Here is a 26,023-nt window from a genome sequence, read left to right on the forward strand (position 1 = left end):
AGCTGTGCCCAGGAACCTGGGAAACCCTTACCTTTGGTGCCCATCAGGTCTGCTCTTGAGTTTTCTAGCATGCTCCTGTCGCTAAGCCTCTGAGCATATGGAAGAGGCCAACATTTAAATAGCCATTCTCTCTTCACTGGGACCAGCATTTGCTGATCATCCCACATAATCAGGCAAATGTCTGACTGAACAGATGGATCTCAAATAGCCTTTTAAGCGCCAGTAACCTTGGGTGCCAAAACATAGCTATGGGAAACCAACTTGGAGGAGACACCCCAGGTCTTAATTCTAGCACCCCAAACTCAACGACCTACAAAAGCAAAACACCAACTATTCATGACACACTGCTCACTGACCCCTTCTCTTTGCAGGGCTGGAAGCAGGGGAAAAAGCGCCTTTCTACTTTTACTTAGTGAGATCACTACATAATTTTCAAATTCTTGAGGAATAAGAGGAAAAAGGCAGAAAGAGGCACAGAACAAGTCTTTCAAACATTCTTCCTCTGTAAAACCCTTCCGCAGACATCTTTTCCTCTTGCAAGGGCTAATGGACGAGCTTGTGCAATACTCAATTAGCCCAGAAGATGGCGACAAAGTCCGGCAGACTGTCCCTGCTCATCTCAGCTGGTCACTGCAATGAATTGCTCATTTTTTCAGTGTGTCCCCAAATGAGCATTTCTGTCTTAAATGGCTTAATTATTCTGACTAATTGGGATTTTTTTTTAAACAAAGAGGCACTAGGGTAGATTTTATGAGACAGATATTCAGGAACTTAGATAGTTCTGCCAAGGCGAGGGCACATTTCTCATATATATAGTAAGAAGGTACAAAGCCCTCTCTAAGAGGTAACAGTTCGGTTTTTCAGAGAAATCTGTGTATTTCAAAGCCCTGATAGCTACATCTACCCAGATTGAAATTTACATTAGAAATTAACCAGCTGATATCTGACTTAAACTACAGAATTACAACAATGGATGTTCCCCCTAGTAACTCCAAAGTAACTGTAACTTATTTTTAACCCAGACCCTACCCGTTAATTTAAACTACTCCACAATGGAGCCACTTTGTAGGTGAGCAGAAGCTAATTGTTAATACAGGACTGTCCATGTAACTTTGCTGGCACCCAATCAATACTGTATGATGACAGTACAAAGGCATAGAGAGGAGAATGATGTGGGGTATTCATTGAACAAGAGAGTAGCACCTCTAAAGCGGGACAACCCAAGAGAACATAAGCTCCTTTGGGGCAGCAACTGTTTCATTTTTGCCCTGTATCCTCATCTAGCTATGTCTGGCACACAGTAAGTGTTTAATAAATGCTTGCTGATTAAGTGACCAACTGACCCACGCAATCTTTTGAGTGAAGCCAGCCTCTTCTCGATCTAAACTGCTCATTTTGTTCATTCCTTATAAGAGTCAAATATTTGACTGTCCATCTTAATCAGATGTCTTAAAAAAAAAAAGCAACCACATTTGAAGCATCAAAATAATTTCTGTTGACCACCAAGGGCAAGTTAGTGGAGAGTATGAGCTACAGCATATTACTAATGATAATTTCCACATAAAAATTAAATATGAGATTTCAGTTATGTGTGATTTGAAAAGGAGGCAGGCTGGTCACTTATGTATGGAAAATAAGGAATAACAAATGAATGGTCTGAGTACTGCCCTGTCAAGAGACCTGTGGGGAGGCATACGAGGAGGCTTTAATAGAGGAATTACAAAAAGACATGGGAAAGAATCACAAAGGATGGAAAGGTATGAGGGGTTTAGGCGTCTGTACAGAACATGGATCCACTGACGTAGGATACCAAAAAAAAAAAAAAGACAGACAACAACAACAAAAAGACCCTTAAGTATAGAGAGACATGGAAGAGAGATGGTACACAATATTAATGTGACTAATTATATATACCAGTTAGGGTAGACCCTAATTCAAAGGCTACCTACCAAATTGCAAGGAATAAATAGGAAAGAGTACCAAGCTATAAGGCTGGATAATCCATAAACCAGATAAATAGTCCCATGAAGAAACTAAGAAAAGACTAATGTTTAGTGGGTGGGATTCATGGCCATTATTTCCAGTTCTATTCGCTTCCCTCTTCCTGCTGACCCTGCACTGATTTTCCCCCACAGGTTAACCAACAAGAAAGGCTGGCTGACATCCATCCCGTCTGACATCCATGCTGTCCCATGCTCACACTTACCTCATCTCCAGGGTTTATTTCCTGCACAGCTCTCACTTCAGCCAGGGTCCCCTTATAGGTGACAATCACATTGGGACAACAACTGTGGTTCATCAGTGCAACGCTATTGTCAATGGAGGAAAAACAAACCATTTATCTCAAGGTGATTGGCAAGAAGTTAAGCACCACTCAGCTGGACAGAAACTTCTAAAGAAAGACTGTCACTTCACCATACTAATCTTTTAAGCTAATAATTAACAATTTCACTCACTCTCAAGGAAGTATAATCCTATCCAGGGATTATAACCTTTAATGGCACTGAAAACAGAATTGCTTTGTGGTAAATAAGAAAATAAAGTGAAAAAAGCCAAGCCAGAAGAATGGAGTAGAGGCTAACAAAATAACACGAGAAGTGAACGAGTATAAACGGACCAAAAAATCCAACTGGGGGCTTTGAAAGAGGGACTGAAAAAGTTTTATGATACTTCATGTCCTGAAATTATTTTAAATAAAATTGTTCCTAAGCAAGTTTAGTTGTTTCTATTGGTGCTTAATATTGATTTCTAATAAAATTAATTTTAAATGTGGGTCCACCAAAAATGTAAATCTCCCCCCACTAAGATGCAGGATTTAAAGATCTAAGCATGTACTCCATAATAAACTGTAATAAATAAGCAAAGGCCACTTATCAATAATTTTCCAAACCACTTTTTACATTAATGGACCATTTCCAAAGCCAGCTGTCTTCAGACTCTGAAAAATTCCCATTCTCTCTACAATGCCTGATTTCCTATGTGGCTCTGCTTAGGACTTCTTGGCTGATCTTGACTGAGCAAATTCATTTGAGCCTCTCTGCACCTCAATTTCCTCATCTGGAAAATTGGGACAGGGCTGCACCTGCTGTTCTCATTCTACTTCTCAGGACTGGTGGGAAGGATAGACAGGTTCATGTATGTGAGGGGCTTTGAGCTTCTTCTGATTGTATCAAGGTCAAAGTTCTAAGAACAAAAATTTCTAAACTACAGGGGAAAAAATGCTTGATCTCCGAAAATGCTACCTTTGAAATCCCAAGGCCGACAGGAATTTCAACCCAGAGGACTTTTTCCCCCCAATTAAAACTGTCTGAAAACTGGGGCTCATCCTCAGACAATCTCTCACATCTATAAATGTTATTGTTACAGTGCCTGATATTATAAATTTCTTAAGCCCTTTGATTACTAAAAGAAAAAAAAAAACCTTTCTTCCATTTGCACCAAGATTACAAAATGACAGCACTGACTCGGTAGGTCAGTTTACTCCTTGAGGTCTAGGGGAGAGCCAGCAACGTCCACTCCTGGGTACAGAGGAGAGACCAACTACTTTCTTCTTGCCTTCCTAAGCTTACTGCTACCAGAGACTTGGGGAAAGGGCAAAGCTGGCTATCTGGCATCCTGTTGAACTCAGCTTTACTGGAATGTGGTGAGGAGGGGTCAGTTCCCCCTACTCTAAACTCAAGACCAAGAGACCAGTGGCTTAACTTATCATACATGAAAGACAATCAGACTCTTAAATATAATGAACTCCCAGGCTTAACAGGTTTTCATTATATTAATAATGTCAGAATATACTACTGTAGCTCTCTTCCAGGAAATATGATACCTAGTTTTTTAGGGATTTTTTTTGGGGGGGGGACTGGAAACAGAATTTTATTAATTTAGGGAGCTCCTTTGAGACACCTCTTCTAATAATGCTGAATGGTACTTGCAGTATTAGCCACCTGACAGGAGTCACAAGAAGTGATTTATCCAGGGTCACACAACCTGTATGTATCAGATGTGGGGCTTCTGACTCTGATGACAACTATCTAGCTATGCCCCCTAACCCACCACAGTGCCTCATGCCTAGATCACTAGCAAACAAACAAAAACTACTTTTTTAGGCATCCACGACTTCAGAAACAGAAACCTTTTTTAATTAAAAACAAAAAACTAAGCCTTAAAAATAATAAAAAGAACCTGAAACTGTTTTTACGGTGCCATAATTATTTTTAGTAACTATTAAAAAGTACTGAAAAAATCCCCTTGCTCAAAATGCCCTAATGGCTCCCTATTATCTCTCAGATCAAATCCTCTATGTAGCATATGAGGTCCTTCCTGGTCCAGCTCCAGCTTTCCTTTCTAGGATTCTCACACACAACTTGAGAGGTAGTGGGACACACAAGACAGGGCACTGGACCTGAAGTCAAAAGAACTGGGTTCAAATCCTACCTCAGAGAATAGCTGTGTAACCGTGAGCAAATAATTTGATCTTTCTGTGCCTTAGTTTCTTATCAGCAACATTAAAGAGTTGGGATTCACTCTCTAAGGTCCCTACCAGGTCTCAATCTATGATTACAGCTATGTTCCTTCCAGGGCTCTACTAAGTAATCTACCTAACTTGTACTTCTGGCCAAATTGGCCCACTCGTTGTTCTTTGTACGTAACATTTAACTCCTCATCTCATTTCTTTGTGTAGGCTTGGAATGGACTTCTCACTCATCTCAGCCTCTTAGAATCTTTGCTCACTTCAAAACTCAGATCAAATGTGACCTTTCATGAGATAACAGTAGGTACCTGCATCAGACCTTTCGTTATCCTTCCAGCAGTGAGTTTCCCCCTTCCTCCCTCTCAAATTAACTTTGGATTTACTTTTGATTAACCAATCAATCACTAAGCATTTATTAAAGCTCCTATAATGTTCCAGGCATTGTGCTGAGGGCTGGGATTCAAAGACAAACAAATTAGCTCTTGTCACCAAGGTGCTTACATTCAGTATCTGAACACAATATTTACAAATATAAGTATATACAAAATAAATACTTTATAGATATGTATATACATAATATGAATACACACACACACAGATATTGTATTTCTTTATAGCTGCATGTGTGTCCTCCCTAGTTGCTAGTAACTAGGCACAATGAGCAGGTGTTTAATACATGAATGCTGATTGATAAATGTCTACTTTGGTCCCTAAGACACTGGCCTCAAAAGAATTCACTTCAGAGCTAGATTTGTTTTCAATGAGACCTCTACAGGGGAACTCTCCAATGTCCTCCTTCTCCCCTAGAGAAAATGTCATGAAGTCACTTGTGTGTGGCTATCAGAATTCAAATTGTGGCTAAGGACTCCATGTGGTCCTCCAGTGCTTTTATTAATGAAAAAACCTTCTAGTCATTCTAGAGGAAGCACAGTCACTGCTGTTCACCCAACACAAAGCAACATATAAATTCGTTGGTGACTTCTTGTCATATTCTCATGCATGGGTTAAGTATCAAATTGGCAAAGTCAAGAAAATACAAGAAACAAGAAAAAAAAAAGAAAAAAAATCTAAAAAAAGAAAATACAAGAAACAGATATAGGAGATGACAGACAGCCTGAACCATGACCAAAGATAGGGGTACATGCCTGCATGTGTCCATTCAAATATGCATCACCTCATTTCTTTTCTAGGTAAATCTTATTAAATTCATATGACATTAACTTTTATTTTGAGATAATTTGGATATGGACTATGTTGACTATTCCTTTGTACTATCTCTGAAAAAGGGTCATTAAAGGGTCACTTGTGTTTGTCCAAACACAAATACTGAGAAGAACATATAAACTATTTATGAAAATATACTGGTAAAACATTTTTAAAGCATCCATTTTCATCAAATAAGAAGCCTGCTAGTATCAAATCATTATTACGTCTAGTACTATCAAGCGATCAAATGAAATAACATATGTAAAGCATTTGGTAAACCTTAACACACTCTATAAATACTAGCTATGTAGCTATATGTACATTATAGAAGGTTCTTTAAGGATAATATTTTTAAAGTGCTTAGTATAATGGCTGGCACATAGTAGGTACTTAATAAAATGCCTATTGCTTGCATCCCCCTTTCTTTTCCTACTCAGAAATATTGTGCTAACCTCATCTGAAACACTCTTTCTTCAAAAGTGGGGGGTGGGGGTGGGTTGCAGGAAACGATATTTTTTTAATAAATTTCTCTAATTCACTACTTCAGCTGGGCCTCCCCCCACCCCAGTTCAGTCTGAATTAGTGAGGTTTTTCTGCATCTCACACTGTGCTTTTCCCATATTCATAATGATCAAAAGTTGAGATGAGGTGAGAGCCAATATTTCTTCTAAGCAAAGCTACAGAAATATCTTGGTTGGCAATTAATCATTGAAACTGAAGATTACTTGAACTGAAGATTATGTAGAAAGCAAATTTCTCAGTAGGGCATGGGACTATTCCTCCTGTGAACACTATAAAGTGTTCTTTAATAACAGTTCTCTACCCGGCACGACTTAACAAGCAACTGCTCTGATAACTACTACCTTCAAATCCTTAAGTGGAGGGGAAATATTTTGAAACCTGGCAGAATTAAAAAGGTGCCTTAATTTACTTGGAGTTTTATGTCTGCCACATGCAGACACTAGGTAGATTATTTAAAAATCAAAAAATTCAAATTCATATTAAGCTAGAGAAAAGGAAAGAAATGAAGGAAAACCCAACCTACTCTGGAAATATTGCTGATCCCAAATGTGAAAGTTCCTCATCTTCAATTGTGAAGCCATTGCAATTAACCTACAAAAAGAAAAAGGGAGAAAGCAATAAATGAACAAAATAAGAAGCAAGAGTTCCTTGGGGTACAAACCATTGTCTTTCTTTTTGACCTCTGTCACTCTAATGAGCATCTTTCCAGTTCTGTCCAATGCTCCTTCCACAACACAAATGCACATCCTTTCTTTAAATATGATGGTTTTGCTGCTGACCCTCATCAACAGGACATGTGCTTAAAGTTTTTTCACCAATAAGGGGGAGAGGAGAAGCACTTTTCTACCTCTGTCCAAATTCTTTATTATCCTGGAACTTTGTTAAATTAAAAAAAAATTGTTTAAAATCAGTGGGCCACTAGCTAAGGCTTGGAAATACTTTGGTTCTATAGATATAGAGATCAGTTTTGATGGGACTTCTTGACCTTATAGCTCAACGGTGGCATGGGCCATTAAGAGATGAGAGATGTTTCTGACTATTTTGACCTTCCCCCATTCCCCAATGATTGTGGCCTACCAGACCGGGCCATTTCTAGGCTGGAATTAAAAAAAAAAAGAATTATGAAATTCACAACAGGATGACTTGCTTCTGAAATCCCATACTGTAATTCATGATGCCCATGGCTTAGCAACACCTCTGTTAACTTCCAAAGCAGCAAGAACTTGAAGAGGTTCATTCGTTTACCTGCTCCTGTCCTCCTCCCAGCACTTAAAGCCCTTCATGATCTGACTCCAGCATATCTTTACAGGCTGATTAGACACCACTCCTCTTGGGCTCCATGCTCCAGTCAAACCAACTATTTGCTGTTTCCCATACCTGACGTTTCCTTCCTCATTTGGGACTTTGCATGGGTTACTCCCCAATTCTGAAAGCTGTTCCTGTTTATTACCCTTGTCTCTCGTATCCTCTGATCCTTCTTGGCTCAGCTCTGGCGCCATCTCCATCAAAAGTCCTCTCCTAATTTCTCAAGTTGACAATATCCCTCCTCTCTCTTCCACCCCACCTCAACAAAGTCCCATCCTCTTTGTTTTATATACTGTACATTCTGTACTTATCTGTGAATATACTAAATGCCCAAGTAGAATATAAGGTCTCTGTGAGCAGAGACAGTCTCACTTTTGTATGCATGCACATGGAGTCTCAAACAGAAGAGGTGTTTAATAAATGCTTGCAGATTGATTAAGTTATCTCCCATATGCATAGTACACTTTTTAGATTAAGTGTAAAAATAAATGAGCCATGGCTGTCTATGGATACCACACATGCTGCCATAAGTGTCAAAATAATTAGTTCTCACTTAGTCTGGGCACAAATAGTTATTAGATTTTACCTAGGTACAACTCAATTTTTTGAGTAACAGGAAAAAAAAACAGATAGATGCTACATTATAATGAAAAAAACAAAGAAACAAAAAAAAAAGCAAAAAAAAAATGCTCCACGGTGAGCCATGAAGCCTAGATGTTAGAGCCCTTAGGGAATTCATTTGTTTATTCAATAATCATTTATTAAGAGCCTACTTTTAGGGCAGCTGATAGTACAATGGACAGAGTGTGAGCCTGGAGTGAGGAAGACATGAGTTCAAATCCAGCCTCAGTCACTTACTACCTGTGTGACCCTGGGCAAATCACTTAGCCTCAGTTTCATCATCTATCAAATGAACATAATAACAGTGTCTATTCTCTGGGTTGCTGTGAGGATCAAGTGAGATACTAATTGGAAATTACTGAGCATAGTGCCTGGCACATAGGAGACTCCATATAAACATTAGCTATTACTATTACTCTACTAGTTTATTTTCTATCCCACAGCCTGTGCCTAGCATGTGGCAGACATTCAATAAGAGGACTACATTGGGGCAGCTAAGTGACACAGTAGATAGAGTACCAGCCTTGCAGTCAGGAGGACCTGAGTTCAAATCCCGTCTCAGACACTAGCCGTGTGAACCTGGTCAAGTCACTTAACTCCCACTGCCTCAAAACAAACAAACAAAAAAAACCAATAGGAATACATCCTAAAATCATAGTTGAGGGGCTGGGAAGGACCTCAGAGGCCATCTGGTTCAAGCCCATAACTTTTTAGATGAGGACACTGAAGCCCAGGCAAGGTTAGACTACTTGCCCAATGTTATATATCTAAGGAACCAAGCTAGGGTTTGAATCCGGGTGCTTTCACTCCAAATCTGGCACTCTTATTAATAATATACCATACTGTCCTTCAGATGACTAAATGAGTAAACCAATGAAATCACTATTTGACCTTACACCACTCAACTAACTTCTCTGCCTCCCAACTTTCCTATTTGTCCAAGTCTGACCCCAACTTAGATGACCTTGGAGAGCTTTCCCAGCTTTAACATTCCATAAACCTATCATTCTTGAACTCCACTTCTAGTCCTTCGCCTTTCCCTACTCTAGGGGATTCAGAAGGCCAGGATTTTTCCATGATGGCAAGAGTCTCTAAGTTTCTTTCTGGGAGATTATGATTGGTTTTCAAGATCCAATTCTACAGCAATTTGCTTGGCAAATTCCCCTCCCCCACTGAAATACCCAGACAGAAGGAAAAGTAAATTTCACATATCAAATAAGAAGCATTGGCCATAATTCTTTTTTCCCCACCTAAGTCAAATCAGGCATTCACTCCTTTGCTAAAGTTATTCTCATAATTAGCATTTAGACTAGATGTAGGCTATGCACCAAAAATATATTTCCCAACGATGTGTATATTTGTGGCGATTAAAACACACGTCAATCCCAAGGAGGGAGTGTGGATGTGTTCCATCGCCAGCTGCAGTTCTGCCAGCAGCAAGTTCATGCGCCAACACCCTCGCCACACACTTATAGAAAGGAAAGAATCGAGAAGTTGGGATAGAATAAAAATGGGTCACTCAGAGCCAGCATCAGAGACAGATGGCATTTACCTTTTTTCTTTTTTTAAAGGATTTTCTTTTGAGATTTTTGAGAGTTCCCTCCTCTTTTTCTTTGCTTTAAATCACAGACAGGAAGAGTATACTAAGCCCTATATTGGTAGCAGCAAAAAATTTTTTTTGTCAGTACACAATACAAATTTTGTAACAAAGAAATGTTTTTTCCCTTTTTTCACTTAAAAATAGCCATAAGACTACATTTCACCCACCTCCCTTGCTTGAGGTAGGACAGCACTTTTCAATCACTCCTAAAAGAATCACATAGCTTGTTTTTTAAACAAGAGATAGGGGACTTGGGTCCTGACCTGCCATTCACTCTGCTCTAATCTCTTCCCTGAGTTTGTCCCACATCTACTACTTACTACCTACTGAACTCAACCTAGGTGTCTCACCAGGACCTCAGTTTCCCAATCTGTAAAACAAAGAGGTTGAACTGAGAAGACTGTTGAGGTTTCCTTCTTAGCTCCAAATGATGATTCTATAATCTTAGGTCCTACAATTCAACACAAACCCATAGGATTACAGATTTAGAGCTGGAAGGGACCTTAGAGGTCCTCTACTCCAATTTTACAGATTAGGAAATAAGGTCCAAAGAAATTAACTAGCTCACTCGAGGTCACACAGGGTAATAAGGGGCAGAGGCAAGATTCAAACCCAACTCCTGTCTAAAACTGAACTCATTCTCTGCCCGTCCCCGTCCCAATATCCTTCTTGGCATCACCACCCTTAGTCACTCAGGCTCAGAACCCTGGAGTCTCACTGTCCCCAACCAATTGGCTGCCAACTCCCTTTTATTCTACTCTGCATGTCTCATATCCATCACTTTCTCTCCATTCAAAAAACTCTTATCACCGTTTACCTGGACTACTGTAGTAGTCCCTTTTATTTATTTTTTGATATTTTAAAAATAAATTTTATTGATCTCTTTTGTTTTCTTACTTTGTCTAAATTTCCCCTAGCATTCCACATGATAAAGGATATTTTTAAAGGAAACAAAAAGAATAGGAAAAAAAATCAGCAAAATTAATCAAGACAAGAAGTCTGAAAATACATGTAGTGTTTCATACCCACGGACCTCTGACCTCTGCAAAAGAGTGAGGGGAAGGTGCTTCTTCTCATATCTCTGCTTTAGGGCCCAGCTTAGACTTGGTTTTATCTTTTGTGGAACTCTGCAAAGTTCACCTGCAATTGTTTTGAGGCAGTATTTCTTCCTATCCAGATTGTTGTAGTCATTGTATATATAATTTTCTTGACTTGCTTATTTCACTCTGCATCTATTCAATGCAAGAGCCAGCTGGGGGCACAGCAGATACACTAATCGACCTCTGGTCGAGAAGATCCAAGTTTAAATGTGACCTTGGATACCTACTGGCTGTGTGACTCTAGGCAAGTCACTTAACCTCTCTGTGTCTCAGTTTCCTCATTTTACACATGAGAGAAATAGTAGCATTTACCTCTGAGGGCTATTATGATAGGATCAAATGAGATAATATTTATAAAGCACTTTGCAAACCTTTAAGTGTTATATAAATATTAAGTCTTTCCATACTCTTCTGTATTTCATGTTCATCATCTCTTACTGAACTATAATATTCCATCATATTCATGTACCTCAATTTGTTCAGCTATTCTCCAATTGATGGGCATTTACTTTGTTTCCAATTCTTTGTTACCATAGAAAGTGTTACTAGAAATATTTTGGTGTACATGGCTCTTTCTTCTTATTAATTATCTCCTTAGGGTATATGCCTAGCAGTGGATTCTCTGGGTTAAAGGGTATGGTCATTTTAATCACTTTATTTGCATAATTCCAAATTGCTTTCCAGAATGGTTATACCAATTTACAGCTGTACCAACAATACATTAATGTTCCTCTCTTTCCATAACCCTCAAACACCAACTATTCCAATCTTTTGTCATCTTTGCCAATTTGCTGGGTGTAAGGTAAAACCTCAGGGTTGTTTTCATTTGCATATTTCTTATTATCAGTTATTTGGAGCATTCTTTCATATGGTTATTAACAGTCTGCAATTCTTCTTTTGAGAACTGCTTATTTCCTTTGACCATTTATCTACTGGGAAATGTAATAGCTTCTTAATTGGTCTCTTTGCATCCACTCTCTCCAGGCTGCCAAAATAATCTTCCTAATGATTCTGACCACGTCACCCTCACACTCAAAAACCTTCAATGACTCCCAGCTGCCGCCAAGCTCAGGCTTACTTAGCCTGACAACACAACACCCTCCCCATCTACTTTTCCAGTCTTATTTCACCTTCCTCCCTTTCATACACTTTGTGTTCCAGCCAAACTGGACGATTAGTTGTTCCCCAAATTTGGCACATCCTCTTCATCTTCATGCAGTCGCACCGGCCATTTGCCACACTGGAAAGCACTAACCTTCACCCACCAAAACTCTTTTCCTCGTTTAGTGCCCCTCTTCCAAGAAGACTTCCCCTGATCCCTTTAGATGACAGTATTCTCATCCTCAAATTTTCCACAATATTTTGTCTGGATCTCTCCTTCATCCCCTTATCTGTGTGCATAGTTTCCTGTCTAGATGGGGAGGGACTTTATAATTTTTTCACTATGTATCCCAGCACCTAGCCAAGTGACTTCACAGGGGAGCAAAAGTTTAGTTCAACAAACATTTGTTGATTAGCTAACTGTGTAACTTTGGGTAAGCGACTTTCTCCTCTCTGGAACTCAGTTTCCTTCTCAGTAAACCTGAAGGAATGGACTAGATGATCTAGTCCCTTTCAGCTTTAAAATGCTATAATTCCACAAATTCCTATTGTGTGACCCAATTCATTCTCTCATGACCCTCAGAAAGATCTGATATATAAATTCAAAGTGAAATACCATGACATATAAATTCATTATGGGTACTCTAACAATATTTTATTATAGCTTGAGCATATCTTCTCTGGAAACCAAAACCTACCCCTCATTTGCATCTGTACCATCTCCCTTTATATAACTGAAGACGGTGGTTGAATTCCCATTATCCTTTGCTTCCCTTGTCTAGAAAGCTCAATTCCTTAGTCCTTCTTCCACATACTTATTTTCCAACCTTCTTTTAGATCCAATCTTTGTTCCTTTTATTTTCAATTTTGATAATTTAGTATTTCCCCCAAATCAAGAGAAGTGGGAAATAATTTCCACAACTCATCAATCTCATCTCCTTGATGTATTTTCTATGATAAATAAAACAACTTTTGGGTGATCAAGGTAGGCTTCACCCTTTAGTCACATCTCTTAAAACATCAGGGCAATTATCAAATATTTATTAGGCACCTACTATATGTCAAGTGCTGGGCAAGGCACTGGGGATATAGAAATAAATTAACAGTCCCTGCCCCCAATCTCAACAGGAAGAAAGGAGAGAAACGTTCCCACAAAATAAAAGTTTAAAATAGAAATTCAAAACTGTCTTTGAATTGCATTCACTGTGGCCATCCCCACCAAACCCACAAGATATGGGCTGTCACTACTTAGTCTTTTGTGTAAAATGTCTTTCTCTTTTGTGTAAAATGACAAGGCCTTTTGAGGGCAGAGGTTGCGTCTTATTTTATAGCACAGCTCACAGTGTCTGGCATCTGGCAGGTGCTTAATGCTTGTAGAACTGAATAACAATAATGAATTTTATACAAAATGCTATCTCTGTTTTTATACAATGCCCTTTTCCCCCCCAAGATGGTCAAATCATGCCCAGATTATATATTTCCATATTTATGTTCACTGGATTCATCAGAGGCAGAGAGTATTTCTATTCTCATTTCATCCATGAGGAAAACCTGCCCAGTGTCACCCAGAAAGGTAGTCTATGCCTGTTTATGTTATGTCCAAGCCTGTCTATGCTAGTCTCATTTGGAAAAACACCACGAATGGTAGTGGTAGAGGGAGGGGGTAGTAGGAAGAGGAAAAAAGATATGAATGAGACTATTTGAACCTTCTTACCTGTGCAAAAAGTGTAACCAGGCTAGCATTGTCTGGGTATTCTATGTGCTTGGAATAAAAATGATGAAGAGCAGCAATGTCACTCTGGATCAATTCTCTCTTCTCATTGTCCAACTTATCCAGATCTATGGATAAAAAAAAAAATCCACATGTCACCCGATTTGATAGGATGCAGAGCTTGAGATTCAGGCATTGACCTTCTCTTATTACTGTCAATGGCACACAGAAGAGAACTCCAGAACACAGATGCCAGGAAACATCCCTCCTGACCAATTACTGTTCTCCCTTCTTGCTCAATTTCAAGGTCCCTTTAGGTCAAGAGGACAGTTATTTTCTAGAAAAAGAAAGTGGCTTGTTATTTCCACCTCCTCTCCTAACCTGAAGCTATTTGTGTCCTGATATTTCAAAATGACCACAGCAACAAGGGATTTGGGTATGAGTGGCAGGAAGGGCCTATCAGTCAATAAATATTTATCAATCACCTACTATGTGCCAGGTAGTGCTGGGCATACAAAGAAAGATAAAAGGCAGTTCCTGCCCTGGAGGGGCTCACAGTCTAACGGGGGAGACAACATGCAGACAACTATGTACAAACTCTGAGAGACTGCATAAATTGGAGATAATCATCACAGGGAAGGAATTAGTATTACAAGAGCCCTTCCATATCAAGGAAAGTCTCTCCAAAGACCCCCAGACTCATACAATCATAGGCTCTTACACTGAGAACTGGAAGGGGCCTCTTAATATTTAACAAGGTCACTAAATTGAACCTCCTCATTTCATAGGTGAGGAATGAGGGCTGAGATGGATTAGGTGACTGGCCCAGGGTCATAGAACTAACAAGTGTCTGAGGAAGGATTCACGCCTAGGCCTTCCTGACTCTAGGTCGAATGTTCAATCCATTATAGCACCCTGCCTTTCATCAATCTGGCCAACATTAAGAAACTACACAGTTGCTCCCTGATGAACCTTCTTTGGACATCTGCTAACAACTTAATTGTGCAATGCCAGTAATCCAGTAAAGAAAGCTGAGATATAGCTGTGTGACCCTGGGCAAGTCACTTAACCCCAAATGCCTAAAAACAAACAAACAAACAAAAAACAAAAACAAAAACAAAAAAAAGAAAGCTGAGTTATGACAGAATCAGCGCTGTATCATCAATTTGATGGGCTACCGGTCCTCCTTTTTTACTTTTTAATAATCCTGTTCACTATGGAGAAAGGCTAACTGGACATTATTAAAAACAAGCAAGCAAAAAACATGTAAGCAAAATCAGGTCCCTCTCCTACTTGTCCGGCCTTACATTTATGGATATCATGGTTTGTAAGTTGGAAAAACTTAAGGTACTGGGACTTACGTGATTCAAACTCCTTTACAGCCAATAATTTCTCTGACGGTGTTCTCTCATGGTGTGTTTTCTAGTTAATTGGGAAAGAAAGTATACAGGTTCAGCTTCTGCCCTAAGGGCAAGATCACAGTTAAAACTTTAAAATCAACACTCAAGACTTACGGTTCAATATCATCCCCCACTATCTCTTACATGCTTTCAAATGAGGTCACTATACTGTTAGTTTTGTTTAATTGTTTTATATTGTTGCAAGAGACCTCTCACGGAGTGGTGGATGATCTGTGTAATGTTTAAAAAAGACACACACAATAAAAATAAAAAAAAAACACATCAATAAAACTTTTTTAAAAAGAGTTTTATGTAAAAATAGAGTTCTATCCAATAAAACCAACACTAATCCCAAACATACTCTTTTAAAAAATGACCTGGTCTAGCCTAGAAGTAAAACTATGCTTTCCCCCTCTTTTGTCCCATCCCCTTGGTGCTCACTAGAGTGCTGACATCAAGGAAGTCAGACTAAAGGAGGGAATGATGAAGTAGGAACATGACACCTTACTTTTTGAAGGGCAGTGAGAAACCAGTGCTTCTTAGCACAGCACCTGGCTGTTCATAAATGCTGCTCTGATGCTGACTTGATTCAACTTTTGGCCACCCAATAAACCATCAAAAGATCACAGATTTAGAAGGAACCTTAAAGGCCAGAGTCCAACTTTCTCGTTTTACAGAGGGAGAAACTGAGGCACAGAGAGACTTCCCAGGGTCATACAGTTATTAACTGTGTGGAATGGGATTTGAATCCAGGTTTTCCTGACTTCAAGTCTGGTACCATACTCACTCACACCTCTCTAGAGGCTTCTTATTTTTTCCATTACTCTGACACAAACCTAGCCCAGTTCCCTTTGACTACTGATCAAACTGGAGCCCTGCCTAAAGTAAATTTAGATTTCATATTCAAACAGAAACTCTTCTGATATGCAAAATAAAAATAGCTAATAATGCCTAGCATTTATATAGTGCTTAAAGGTTTGCAAAAATCTTGATAAACAGCATCTCATATGAATTGGACAACTCTAGGAAATAGGCACTATTATTGAATGAGATAATATTTATAAAAGTGCTTAGCACAGTACTCAGTACACAGCAGGTGTAATATAATTGCTTATTCCCTTCTTTCCTTCTCCTGTTGTAATCCCCATTTTACAGCTGGGGAAACTGAAGCAAACAGAGGTTAAATGACTTTTGAGTGTCTGAGGCTACACTTGAATTCAAGTCCTCTTGACTTCGGGGCCAGTGTTCTCTCCACTGTACCACCCAGTGGCTAATGCATCCATAAGTCCAGTGTCTGCGACTTCCACCTCTTTGGTCTCACCCCCAGGGTGCCTGTGATAGTGCCAGGCAAGGTTTTAAGTATATCATTGGCTTTCTTCCAAACAACTGAGTTAGGAGGTGGGGAACAAGTATAAATAATGTTTGCAAGAGTTCAAAGGTACAGCTCAACAGCCAACCTAGAGCTCCTTCTTGGCCATCCTGGCTATTCATTCAATTCAGGGTTGAAGGTGGTCAACAGAAAGGTACAGCAAATATGCAGCTTACATACTTAGCTTCAACTGTTCCACCCCACCCTACCTCACCTCCATTCCCCAATGTACAACTGTAATACTAAAGGGCCTGCATGGACTTTGTGATCCTTAAGCTGAAGACTTTCAGCAGATTTTTGAGCTGAGTAACTTTCATTTAAAATATATGGTATTACTGTTACTACTGCAAATGTATCTGGTATAAACTCCTTGCAATGCTATGGTAACTACTGGCCAAGTACTATAAAATAGTTTCTAATTGTAACAAATTGCTCATTTGTGAAAAAACTTCTAGAAGACTGTTATTATCAGATGCACCTGAGCTTAAGAACAATAACAGCAATAAAATCAGCAGGCTGGCTAATTAAGAGAGCACAGAGACCATGATCTGCTTTCCCTAAGAGGACTTGACCACAGCCACCCAAGAAGACCAGGTCTGATTAATTCCTTTCTTTCTTCCTTCCTTATAATATATAATACAATCTTATGATAATACATAATCTTAAGTATCTGTATGCATTATATTATGGATAATATATTCTATAGCATTATATTACATAGCATTATTCTATTTAAGATATAATATAGATAATATGGATCATATAGATATATGTGTATATGCATGTATATGTGTACACACACCCTTTTTTTTAAAGGGAACTTCAGGGAAGGCAATTCCATTACTTCCTTTTCCTTTTAAGTTGTCTGGTTGTCAGAAAGTTCTTCCTCTTAGCTAACCTCTTATTACTAGAGGGTAAGCTCAATTTCTCCTTTTCCTATCCTTAGTGAAAAATAAATTCTACCTTTCAACAGGATCTCTGCACATTCTTAAACACTGTTATTAAGCCTTCCTCCCTACCGCCCAATAGTCTCCTCTTTTCCCAGCATAAAAAAAAAACAAAAAACAAAAACTAATTCCATCTTCAAACTTAACCCTGTTATTTCCCATAAGCTGGTGGAGCCCAGAAAAGGACAGGGCACACCAGTGAGTCTCTGACCATACTGAACAGAGGAGAATTCACAGAAAGATTATCTCAAAGTTCCAAAATGCTATACTCCTATTTACACCCTTCGTATCATAGTTGAGCTGTGGACATGTGCTAATCCTTGTGAATAAATTTGGCTTAGTTGAAAAATAGAAAAATGAGGTGGGGAACGGGGGAGAAGAAGGGTTGCTGAAGGGGTGGATGAAATTTCACCATTAAAAAGATTTACAGTAGAGTGTCCTTGCCAACAACCTCACCCTAACCAGAAGAGCCTTGAAAGTATTTCTGGTATGTTCCACCCATCCCACTCCATTGCAATATAAGGACAAGCCATTTGGCTCTTTCCTAACCAGGACTTCTGTCGTTCTGAGATTACATGCTCATAACTGACAGAACGAGCAGGGAAGGGCAAAGCTATATGGGAGCTGGTGGTTAGTCAGTCAGTCACCATGCAGGGATAGTCAACTTCAAGTACATTAGGAATCTGGAAATGATCCGTAGCCTTCCACTGCATACATTGCTTTTATCTCCTCGCTCTCTTTTCTTCTTTCTCTTTATTCCCTCATAGAACACTGGGACTGTCAGGAAGACCTGAGTTCAAATTTACCTCAGAAACTTACTAGCTGTGTAACCCTGGGCAAGTCACTTCATCTGTTTTGCCTCAGTTTCTTCAACTGTAAAATGGGGATAATAGTAGCACCTACCTCACAGGGTTGTTGTGAGGATCAAATAATATTTGTAAAGTGCTTAGTACAGTGCCTGGCACATAATAGGTATTATATAAATGTTTAATCCCTTCCTCTTCACCAACTCTCTGTTTTTCCTATCACTTCCACTATATTTCCCAGCTATACCTCGGGCGTGCCAACCTACACAAGGGAACCACTGTGGTGGGGGGGAAGAGGCCTCAAGGTTAGACAAGTGCAAACTACATCCCTTAAAACTATAACTTTTTTGCTGTCAGGAACAAGAATGCTGAAACGATTTAGAAAAAATATGCCCTGGCCTCCTGCACCCTCCAAATCACTAACAATAAGGAAAATGCAAATCAAAATAATCCCTTCCACCAAGGGGGGAACCTGTGGCTTTGAGGCCACATGTGGCACTTGAGGTCTTCAAGTGTGGCCCTAGATTCAGTCAAAAGGCTGCACTCGAGAAACTAGGGGGCCACATGTGGCCTTAGGGCCACAGATTCCCCATCCCTGTCTTACACCCAACAAAGTGGCCAGGATGTCAAAAGACAGGAATCATCAGTGACAGAGAGGCTGGAGAAAGACAGATAAACTAATGCACTGTTGGTGCAGCTGTGAATTAGTACAATCATTCTGGAAAGCAAACTGAAACTGTGCAAATTAAGTGACTAAAATGTCCACCATTTGGCCTAGAGATTCCACTGCCAGGAATATAAACTAAGGAGATTACTGACAAAAAGAAAGTCTTTACGTATACCAAAATATTCATAGTTGTACTTTCTGTAGTAGGAAAGAACGGGGAATAAAGTAGATTGCCATCAATTAGAAGATAGCTCAACAATGTACGACACAAAGATATGATGAAATATTAATATGATAACAAAACAATGAAAGTCATGAGTACAGAGAAGCATGGCAAGACTTTCATGAGTAGATGCAAAGAAAAGTAAGCAGAGCCAAGAAAACAATTACATAATGACTACAACTTATGCATAGATGTATATACGCATACAACACACATGTATATAGCATGTGTACATTCAAATGGCGGCATCGTTTATGTGTTACATGTGTGTTACATATACACATGCCTGTTGTGTAAAAATGTACATACATGTGATGCGACTGATGTTACATACACATATACAATTACCACAAAATAACAGAAATTAACATTGGGTAAATTATAAAGACCAAGGCTGGGCACAATGAAGACTGATGAGAAGAATACCATGCCTTGTTCCTTTGCAGTGACTGGGATCCACAGATGTGAAGCATTGCTTATAACATCAGATATTATATTGATAAGTTTTACTGACTTTTCCCCCTCTTTTTCATCTTTTTAAAGAGAAATTCTTTGTAATAAGAGATGGCTCTCTGGGAAGGAGAAGGAAGAAAAGATATGGGGAAAATCTAAATGATATAAAAACAAAAGATATCAATAAAAATTAATTTTAAAGGGAACCTATTGAAAGCTTCAAGAATGACCAGCTGAGCTCTCTTTGTTGCCCCAAGTCCACTCCATTTGCTTCTACCATTTTCTTTGCCTAACTATACACACTACAACAAGGAAGTGATAGGACCCTGGAGGAGGTGGGGGGTGGGGAGAGAAATAGAAGCTTTTCTTGCAAGAGATTCTACATTAGGAAAGGGAAGCTTGGGATGTCTCAAAGGATTCGTGGGAAACTCTGGCACCCCGGGAACTTATATAATGAGCCAGAGTCCTTAACTTACTTGGAGGGTCACTAAATTCCACTGAAATCCTTTGAAAGGCTGCTGTTAATAGTTGTCACTGTAATCTTGGTCAGGTTTTTGCCGTGCACTGACCCACAGAGATGCTCCCACAAGACAAACAAAATTCTGTACTTAAGTTTTGGTTGTTTTTCCCCTTCGACGGTCTAATACGGATATGAATAGGAAACTGAGTTAAACAAGTTTTTACAAGAGCTGGGCACAACAGGTCAGCCACCCTTCTTCCTGACTTGTAACAAAGAAAGATAGAACAAAATGGCTCTAGAATGTGGTCCTTTCCCTCACCTGTTTGGCCAGGATCCTTGCAGTCAGCCTCACAGTCTCAGAGGGATTCCAGTTTTCCCCAAACACACACATAGCAGAACACTCCAGCTTGTGCATGGGCCAATCTTCTTTCTGAAAGGTTAAAGATACCAATAATCATCAAAAAAGTCCAAAAAACAAAAACCACAAAACACTGAAATAAAGTGAAGGAAGAGAGGATGCAGTCAGCTCCCCCAGTTAAGGTCAAGTGAAATGTGTTTCCTTTTGGAAATCACGAGGACACTCACCAATGCTGAAGATAAAAACATCTTTTTAAGATAGAAATAACTCTAACCTTGAGCTGGTCCTGACAGATGTTTCTGAAATGAGGAAATTTACTTGTGCTGTTTACATTCACATCTTGTATATTTCTATGGCAACTTCCCTGAGGAATCCAGCTCACGGCTCTGAACAATGTACAATCCACTCTCAATTATTCATTTGTTGAGTCGTTTCAGTCACATCCAACTCTTCATGACCCCATTTGGGGTTAGCTTGGCAAAGATACTGCAGTGGAATGCCATTTCCTTTTCTAGCTCACTTTACAGATGAGGAAGCTGAGGCAAACAGGGTTAAGTGACTTGTCCAGGGCCACATAGCTAGTAAGCATCTGAGGTTGCATCTGAACTCAGGTCTTTCTGATTCCAGGCCTGGTGCTCATCCAGTGTGCCCCCTAGCTGCCCCAATTATTCATACCTGTGGATTATTCAATATACTAGCTTATCCATGAAAAAATTATAGTCCCAAAATATCTTTTCTTTGCTAGCCAGGCACCCTGGTAGACCAGCTCCCTTCACAGCCAAAACTCAGATTGTGGCAACTAATTTTAAATTCTCATGGAGGCAAAATGTAATTAGGAAAGACCCGGCTGCAAAAACAAAAACAAACAAACAAACAAAAAAACAGCAACCCCTTCATCTATCCTAAGTTCATACACTAAGATTCCTCCTTAGAGTCTTCATCGTGGTTTGGAAACAGCCCTGGATTCTAGAATGCTATGCCAACACAGCACAAACTCTCGAAGGCCTTTCCAAAATGGACAGTGACAGATAGAATGTCTGTCATCTGAGCAGCAGCCCAGCTAAGTCTGGAGGGGCTTCTCGCCAGCTGGCCCCAGAAAGACACATTTCTGAGCCACCAAGGGTTCTCAAACGGAGAGGCAGCAATCTTTATTGATGGAAGAAGTACCCTCATTACAAAATCACAGACCTTAAGCACTGGAGTACATATTCTAAAGTCTGCGAGAAATGCTTTTTTTATCATTTGAAAAATATTTTCTATCACAGGATCCCTGTTCTGGGTTAGCTATATCCCTGTTCTTATCATAATTAGAGATCAACTGGAAGAGACTTCCTAGGGATTTCCACCATTTTGGAAGGGAATAAAGGGGAAAGGAACAAGCATTTTTTAAGCACCTACTAGGTGCCAGGCATGGTGCCAAGTGCTTAACAAATATTATCTCATTGAATAAATAAAGATACGTGTGGGAGAACTTTCTCACGGTTCCGTAGAGAGTCAGAGGCAAACGAGAGGGAGAGGAGGGAAAGGGGAACACATGTTAAGACACAGCTCTCCTGATTTTCTGTGAAGCTATACTTCATTTGTGCTGTCACATGCATGGATCATAACCAATGTCTCAGGGAAGCCAAATCCAGGAGCTATGTTCTTTTTGTACTTTTTTCCCGCACTACTATTTAAATGAGAAAAAAATTCATGGCCTGATTCATGCTATGAACAAATAGGTTCATCATGTTTTCCCTCCTCCTCCTCTTCTTCTCCTTTTTTTTTTAAAGCCATGCCCCAGAACCCTAGCATACAACAGGTGCTTGATAAATGTTTATTGGTTAAGATCACTCTGGAATGCACCCAATGGAAGTAACTTCTTGCTGTACCACATTCTGATTGGATGGCTCCTCCCAGAACCTCCATTGGAAGACTGGAGGAGAACACCCAAACCAACATATCTTCCTTTATCACAAGGTTGTGCTCTGGATTTCTTCACCCAAACCAACATATCTTCCTTTATCACAAGGTTGTGCTCTGGATTTCTTCACCATGTCCCATGCACTAGGTATCTTCATCCCTCCCATCCTCTTTTCAACTCTCTTTAGGTGCTGTGCTCCCCCATTAGAAGGTAAGCTCCTTGAGGGCAGGGACTTTCTTCCTATTTATTTTTGCATTGCTGGTCCTCAGCAGAGTGTCTGGCACATAGTAAGAGCTTAATAAATGCTTGCTGACTGACTGTACTAACATTTTTAATCAAGGCGAGGTCCTTTAAGTATTAATCTGGGGGGGGGGGAAGTGTGAACGTGTGCATATGCATATTTACAGCACAGTTAGTAGATTTGTTAATTGTTTTTCTCTGCTATAAACTTTATCCATCTGGCTATAGCGATAGCACGCACAAATACAAAGACCAGCTTTAAATGTTAGTAGGCAGGGACAATTCTTATGGTTGTGCTTAGAAATGCCATCTAACCACTGATGAGGCAATACAACATTGTGGGGAAAAAATCTCTAGACAAGGTCGTAAGACTTTGCTTTCCTGGGTGTGACCTAGGGCTTCTGATCCTCAGTGCTCTCATCTGTAAAATACAGATAACAAACTACACTACAGTAAGTACTGTTGTGAGTAGCAGGGAGACGAGAGAGGGAAAAAGGAAAGAAGCAATTATTAAGTGCCTACTACGGTATATGCCAGGCATTGTGCATACAAAGATTTAAAAGCTTTAAAGAATTTTATAAATTTAAGAGCTTTATAAATATTATCTTATTCAATCCCCACAACAATCCTATAAGGTAGGTGCTATTATTATGCACATTTTACAGTTGAGAAAACTGAGCAGAAATTAAGTGATTTTCCCAGGGTCACACAGCTAGTAAGTGTCTGAGGCTGAATCTGAACTCAAGTGTTCCTGACTCTAGATCCAGTGCTCTATCCACTGTAGCATTTAGCAGCAACAATAAATAAATGAATGAATGAATGAATGAACAAATAAATAAAATAAAATTATTTAGGTAAAGCACTACATCAATATGGGCTATGATTCATTTTTATCACTCATATATAGTTGGTTCTAAGACCTCTGAACACCCCGGTCATGACAGAAGGCAGTTATGAATCCATTTTCTGTCACATTATCATGGGATTAAGGAATACTCAGTTATCTAGAATGTACCTAAAATGACAGTCACTTTTCAGATACTTGGATGGAAAAGAAGTGGATAGGCAAGAACACAGGGAACCTCAGGCTTGGATCATGGGTACTGAGTAGAATGGGACAGTTGAAAGAGCAAGATTTTAAGTTTGAAGGCTTGGGATTGAATCTTGGGATTGTGATGTCAAGGAAGTTATTTAGTATTTCTGGGCTTCCCTTTTCCCATCTATAAAACAAAAGAGTTGTACCTGATGACCTTTTTAAGTCTCTTCCTGCTCTAAATCTACATTCCTATGGGTGGATCCAGACTTCTCCCTTTTAAAGCGTATTAGGATATGGCAATATGGGTGTCTGCCATGGTATTTTTGTCTATACTGTCTTCATTGTCTACTATTTGGGAATCATCATTGTCTCTTTACAACTTAAACTCAGAAGGACTATTAGTGGCAGCAATAGTTAATTAAAAATTGGGTTTTCACAAAAGAGAACCTAAATTATGGAATCAGTTCCAGATTTCCAAAAAATCATGTTGACTAGACATAGAAACTTCTAGATCTCCAAAGAAACCCAGACACTGTCAAGTTCTCCCCAGTATTTAATGATTATTAATAGGGTTATATTCATAACTGGAAGAACTTTAAGGATATTCTAGCTTGTTTAATAGATGACAGAAGTCCAGGGAGATAATGAGGTGAGTTCCTCAAGGTCACATACTTAAACCAAACTAGGTCTCCAACTCTTCATGACATCATTTGGGGTTTTCTTGGCAGAAATACTGGAATAATTTGCCATTTCCTTTTCCAGCTCATTTTACAGATGAGGAAACTGAGGCAAACAGGGTAAAGTGACTTGCCCAGGGTCACACAGCTAGTGAAGCTGAGGCTTTATTTGAAGATGAGTCTTCCTGACTCTGGGGCTGGCGCTCTATGCATTGTACCACCTAGCTGCCCAAATAATGATTAAGCATTTTTTCCATGGTGATAAGCTGCTCCCTAGTCCCATTTGGTGCCAATTTTTTTTTAGCCCAGACCTTGTGATTCCACTCATGGGAAACCTCCAATATGGAAACTCCTTCCATCAATGCAGAGTGTCTTATCTCCAACTGCCTACTGATGTCTCAAGCTGGATGTCTCATAAACATCTTAAACTCAACACGTCCAACAATGAACTCATTTCCATCCCTTCTAAGCCCTCCTCTCTTCCTAATTTTTCTATTACTATCAAGGGTGAGGATGTCAGTATCCTTTTAGTCACCCAGCTCTGTACCATCCTCAACTCCTTAGTCTCTCATCTCTCACATCCAGTCTATTGCTCAGTTCTGCTGATCCTATCTTCAATAACGTCTCTCATATTCTGACGTTGCTGCCAACCTGGTGCAGGCCCTCATCAGCTGACACCTAAATTACGGCAATAGCCCATTGGTTGGTCTCCCTGAATCACTCCAGGTCAGCCTTCACTCAGCTGTCGAATTGATCTTCCCAAAGCCCAAGTCTGATCGTGTCAACTGTACCTCGCTGCTCCCCATCTCCTTCAATAAGCTCCACCTGCTCCCTGTCACCTTCAGGATCAAAGATAAAATCTTCTTTTTGGCATTCAAAGTCCTTCATAACCCAGCCCCCTCCCCTCCCTTCCAGTCTTCTTACACCTTCTTTATATCCACAACACTTAGCACAGAGCTGAGCATTTAGTACATGCTTAATCATTATTTGGGCAGCTAGGTGGTACAATGCATAGAGCGCCAGCCCCAGAGTCAGGAAGACTCATCTTCAAATAAAAAGCCTCAGCTTCACTAGCTGTGTGACCCTGGGCAAGTCACTTTACCCTGTTTGCCTCAGTTTCCTCATCTGTAAAATGAGCTGGAAAAGGAAATGGCAAATTATTCCAGTATTTCTGCCAAGAAAACCCCAAATGATGTCATGAAGAGTTGGACATGACAGAAAGACAACACAACTGAACAATGACAGCAATCATTATTTGTTGATTGACAATGAATACCAGCAATTTGTCTACAACTTCTATTATCAGAGAGGTGTTTGGGACGCTGAGGATTGAAGTAATTTGACCCTGAACCCACAAGCTAGCGGATGACAGCCACAAAACCACAGGATCTGGGAGCTGGAAGGACCTCACCGGCCAGCTGGTCCTGACTCATTCACTGAAGGAAGAGAAATATACCTGACAAGTGGTCGTGTGTCCTCTGCTTGAAAACATCAAGAGAGGGGGAACCCACCGCCTCCAGAGGCAGGCCACTCCACTGTGGACTATCTTTATTGGTTGGAAAGTTTATGCTGACATCTAGTCTAAACCTGCCTCTCCGAAACTTTTACCCTCTGCTCTTGGTTCTGCCCTTTAGGGCCAAATGGAACAAGTCAAGTCCATTTTTCACATGTGGCTCTTTAAATATCTGAAGACAGCTATAACTCCCTCACACTCCCCATCCTCCCAGTCTTCCTTTCTTCAGGCTAAAGATGCCCAGTAATTTCAACCAATCCTCATAAGATAAGGATTTAAGATCTTTCACTGTTCTGGTTGCCCTCCTCTGGACACTCCAACCTATCAATGTCCTTCT

General features: G+C 39.8%; 1 protein-coding gene across 1 annotated transcript in view; it reads right to left on the bottom strand.

Annotated features, from left to right (window-relative positions):
- The window catches only part of SMYD2 (SET and MYND domain containing 2), a 91,223-nt gene that overhangs the window by 14,089 nt on the left and 51,111 nt on the right, over positions 1 to 26,023 (bottom strand). Inside the window, exons 3-7 of the mRNA XM_027870747.1 lie at positions 20,279 to 20,389; positions 14,996 to 15,056; positions 13,638 to 13,762; positions 6,720 to 6,787; positions 2,207 to 2,309 (exon numbers count right to left, since the gene is read on the bottom strand). Of these exons, the coding sequence (XP_027726548.1) occupies positions 2,207 to 2,309; positions 6,720 to 6,787; positions 13,638 to 13,762; positions 14,996 to 15,056; positions 20,279 to 20,389 (468 nt within the window). The remainder of the gene's footprint in view (positions 1 to 2,206; positions 2,310 to 6,719; positions 6,788 to 13,637; positions 13,763 to 14,995; positions 15,057 to 20,278; positions 20,390 to 26,023) is intronic.

Source organism: Vombatus ursinus, unplaced genomic scaffold, assembly GCF_900497805.2.
Source record: "Vombatus ursinus unplaced genomic scaffold, bare-nosed wombat genome assembly UNPS02014798.1, whole genome shotgun sequence".
NCBI classification, from domain to species: Eukaryota; Metazoa; Chordata; class Mammalia; order Diprotodontia; family Vombatidae; genus Vombatus; species Vombatus ursinus.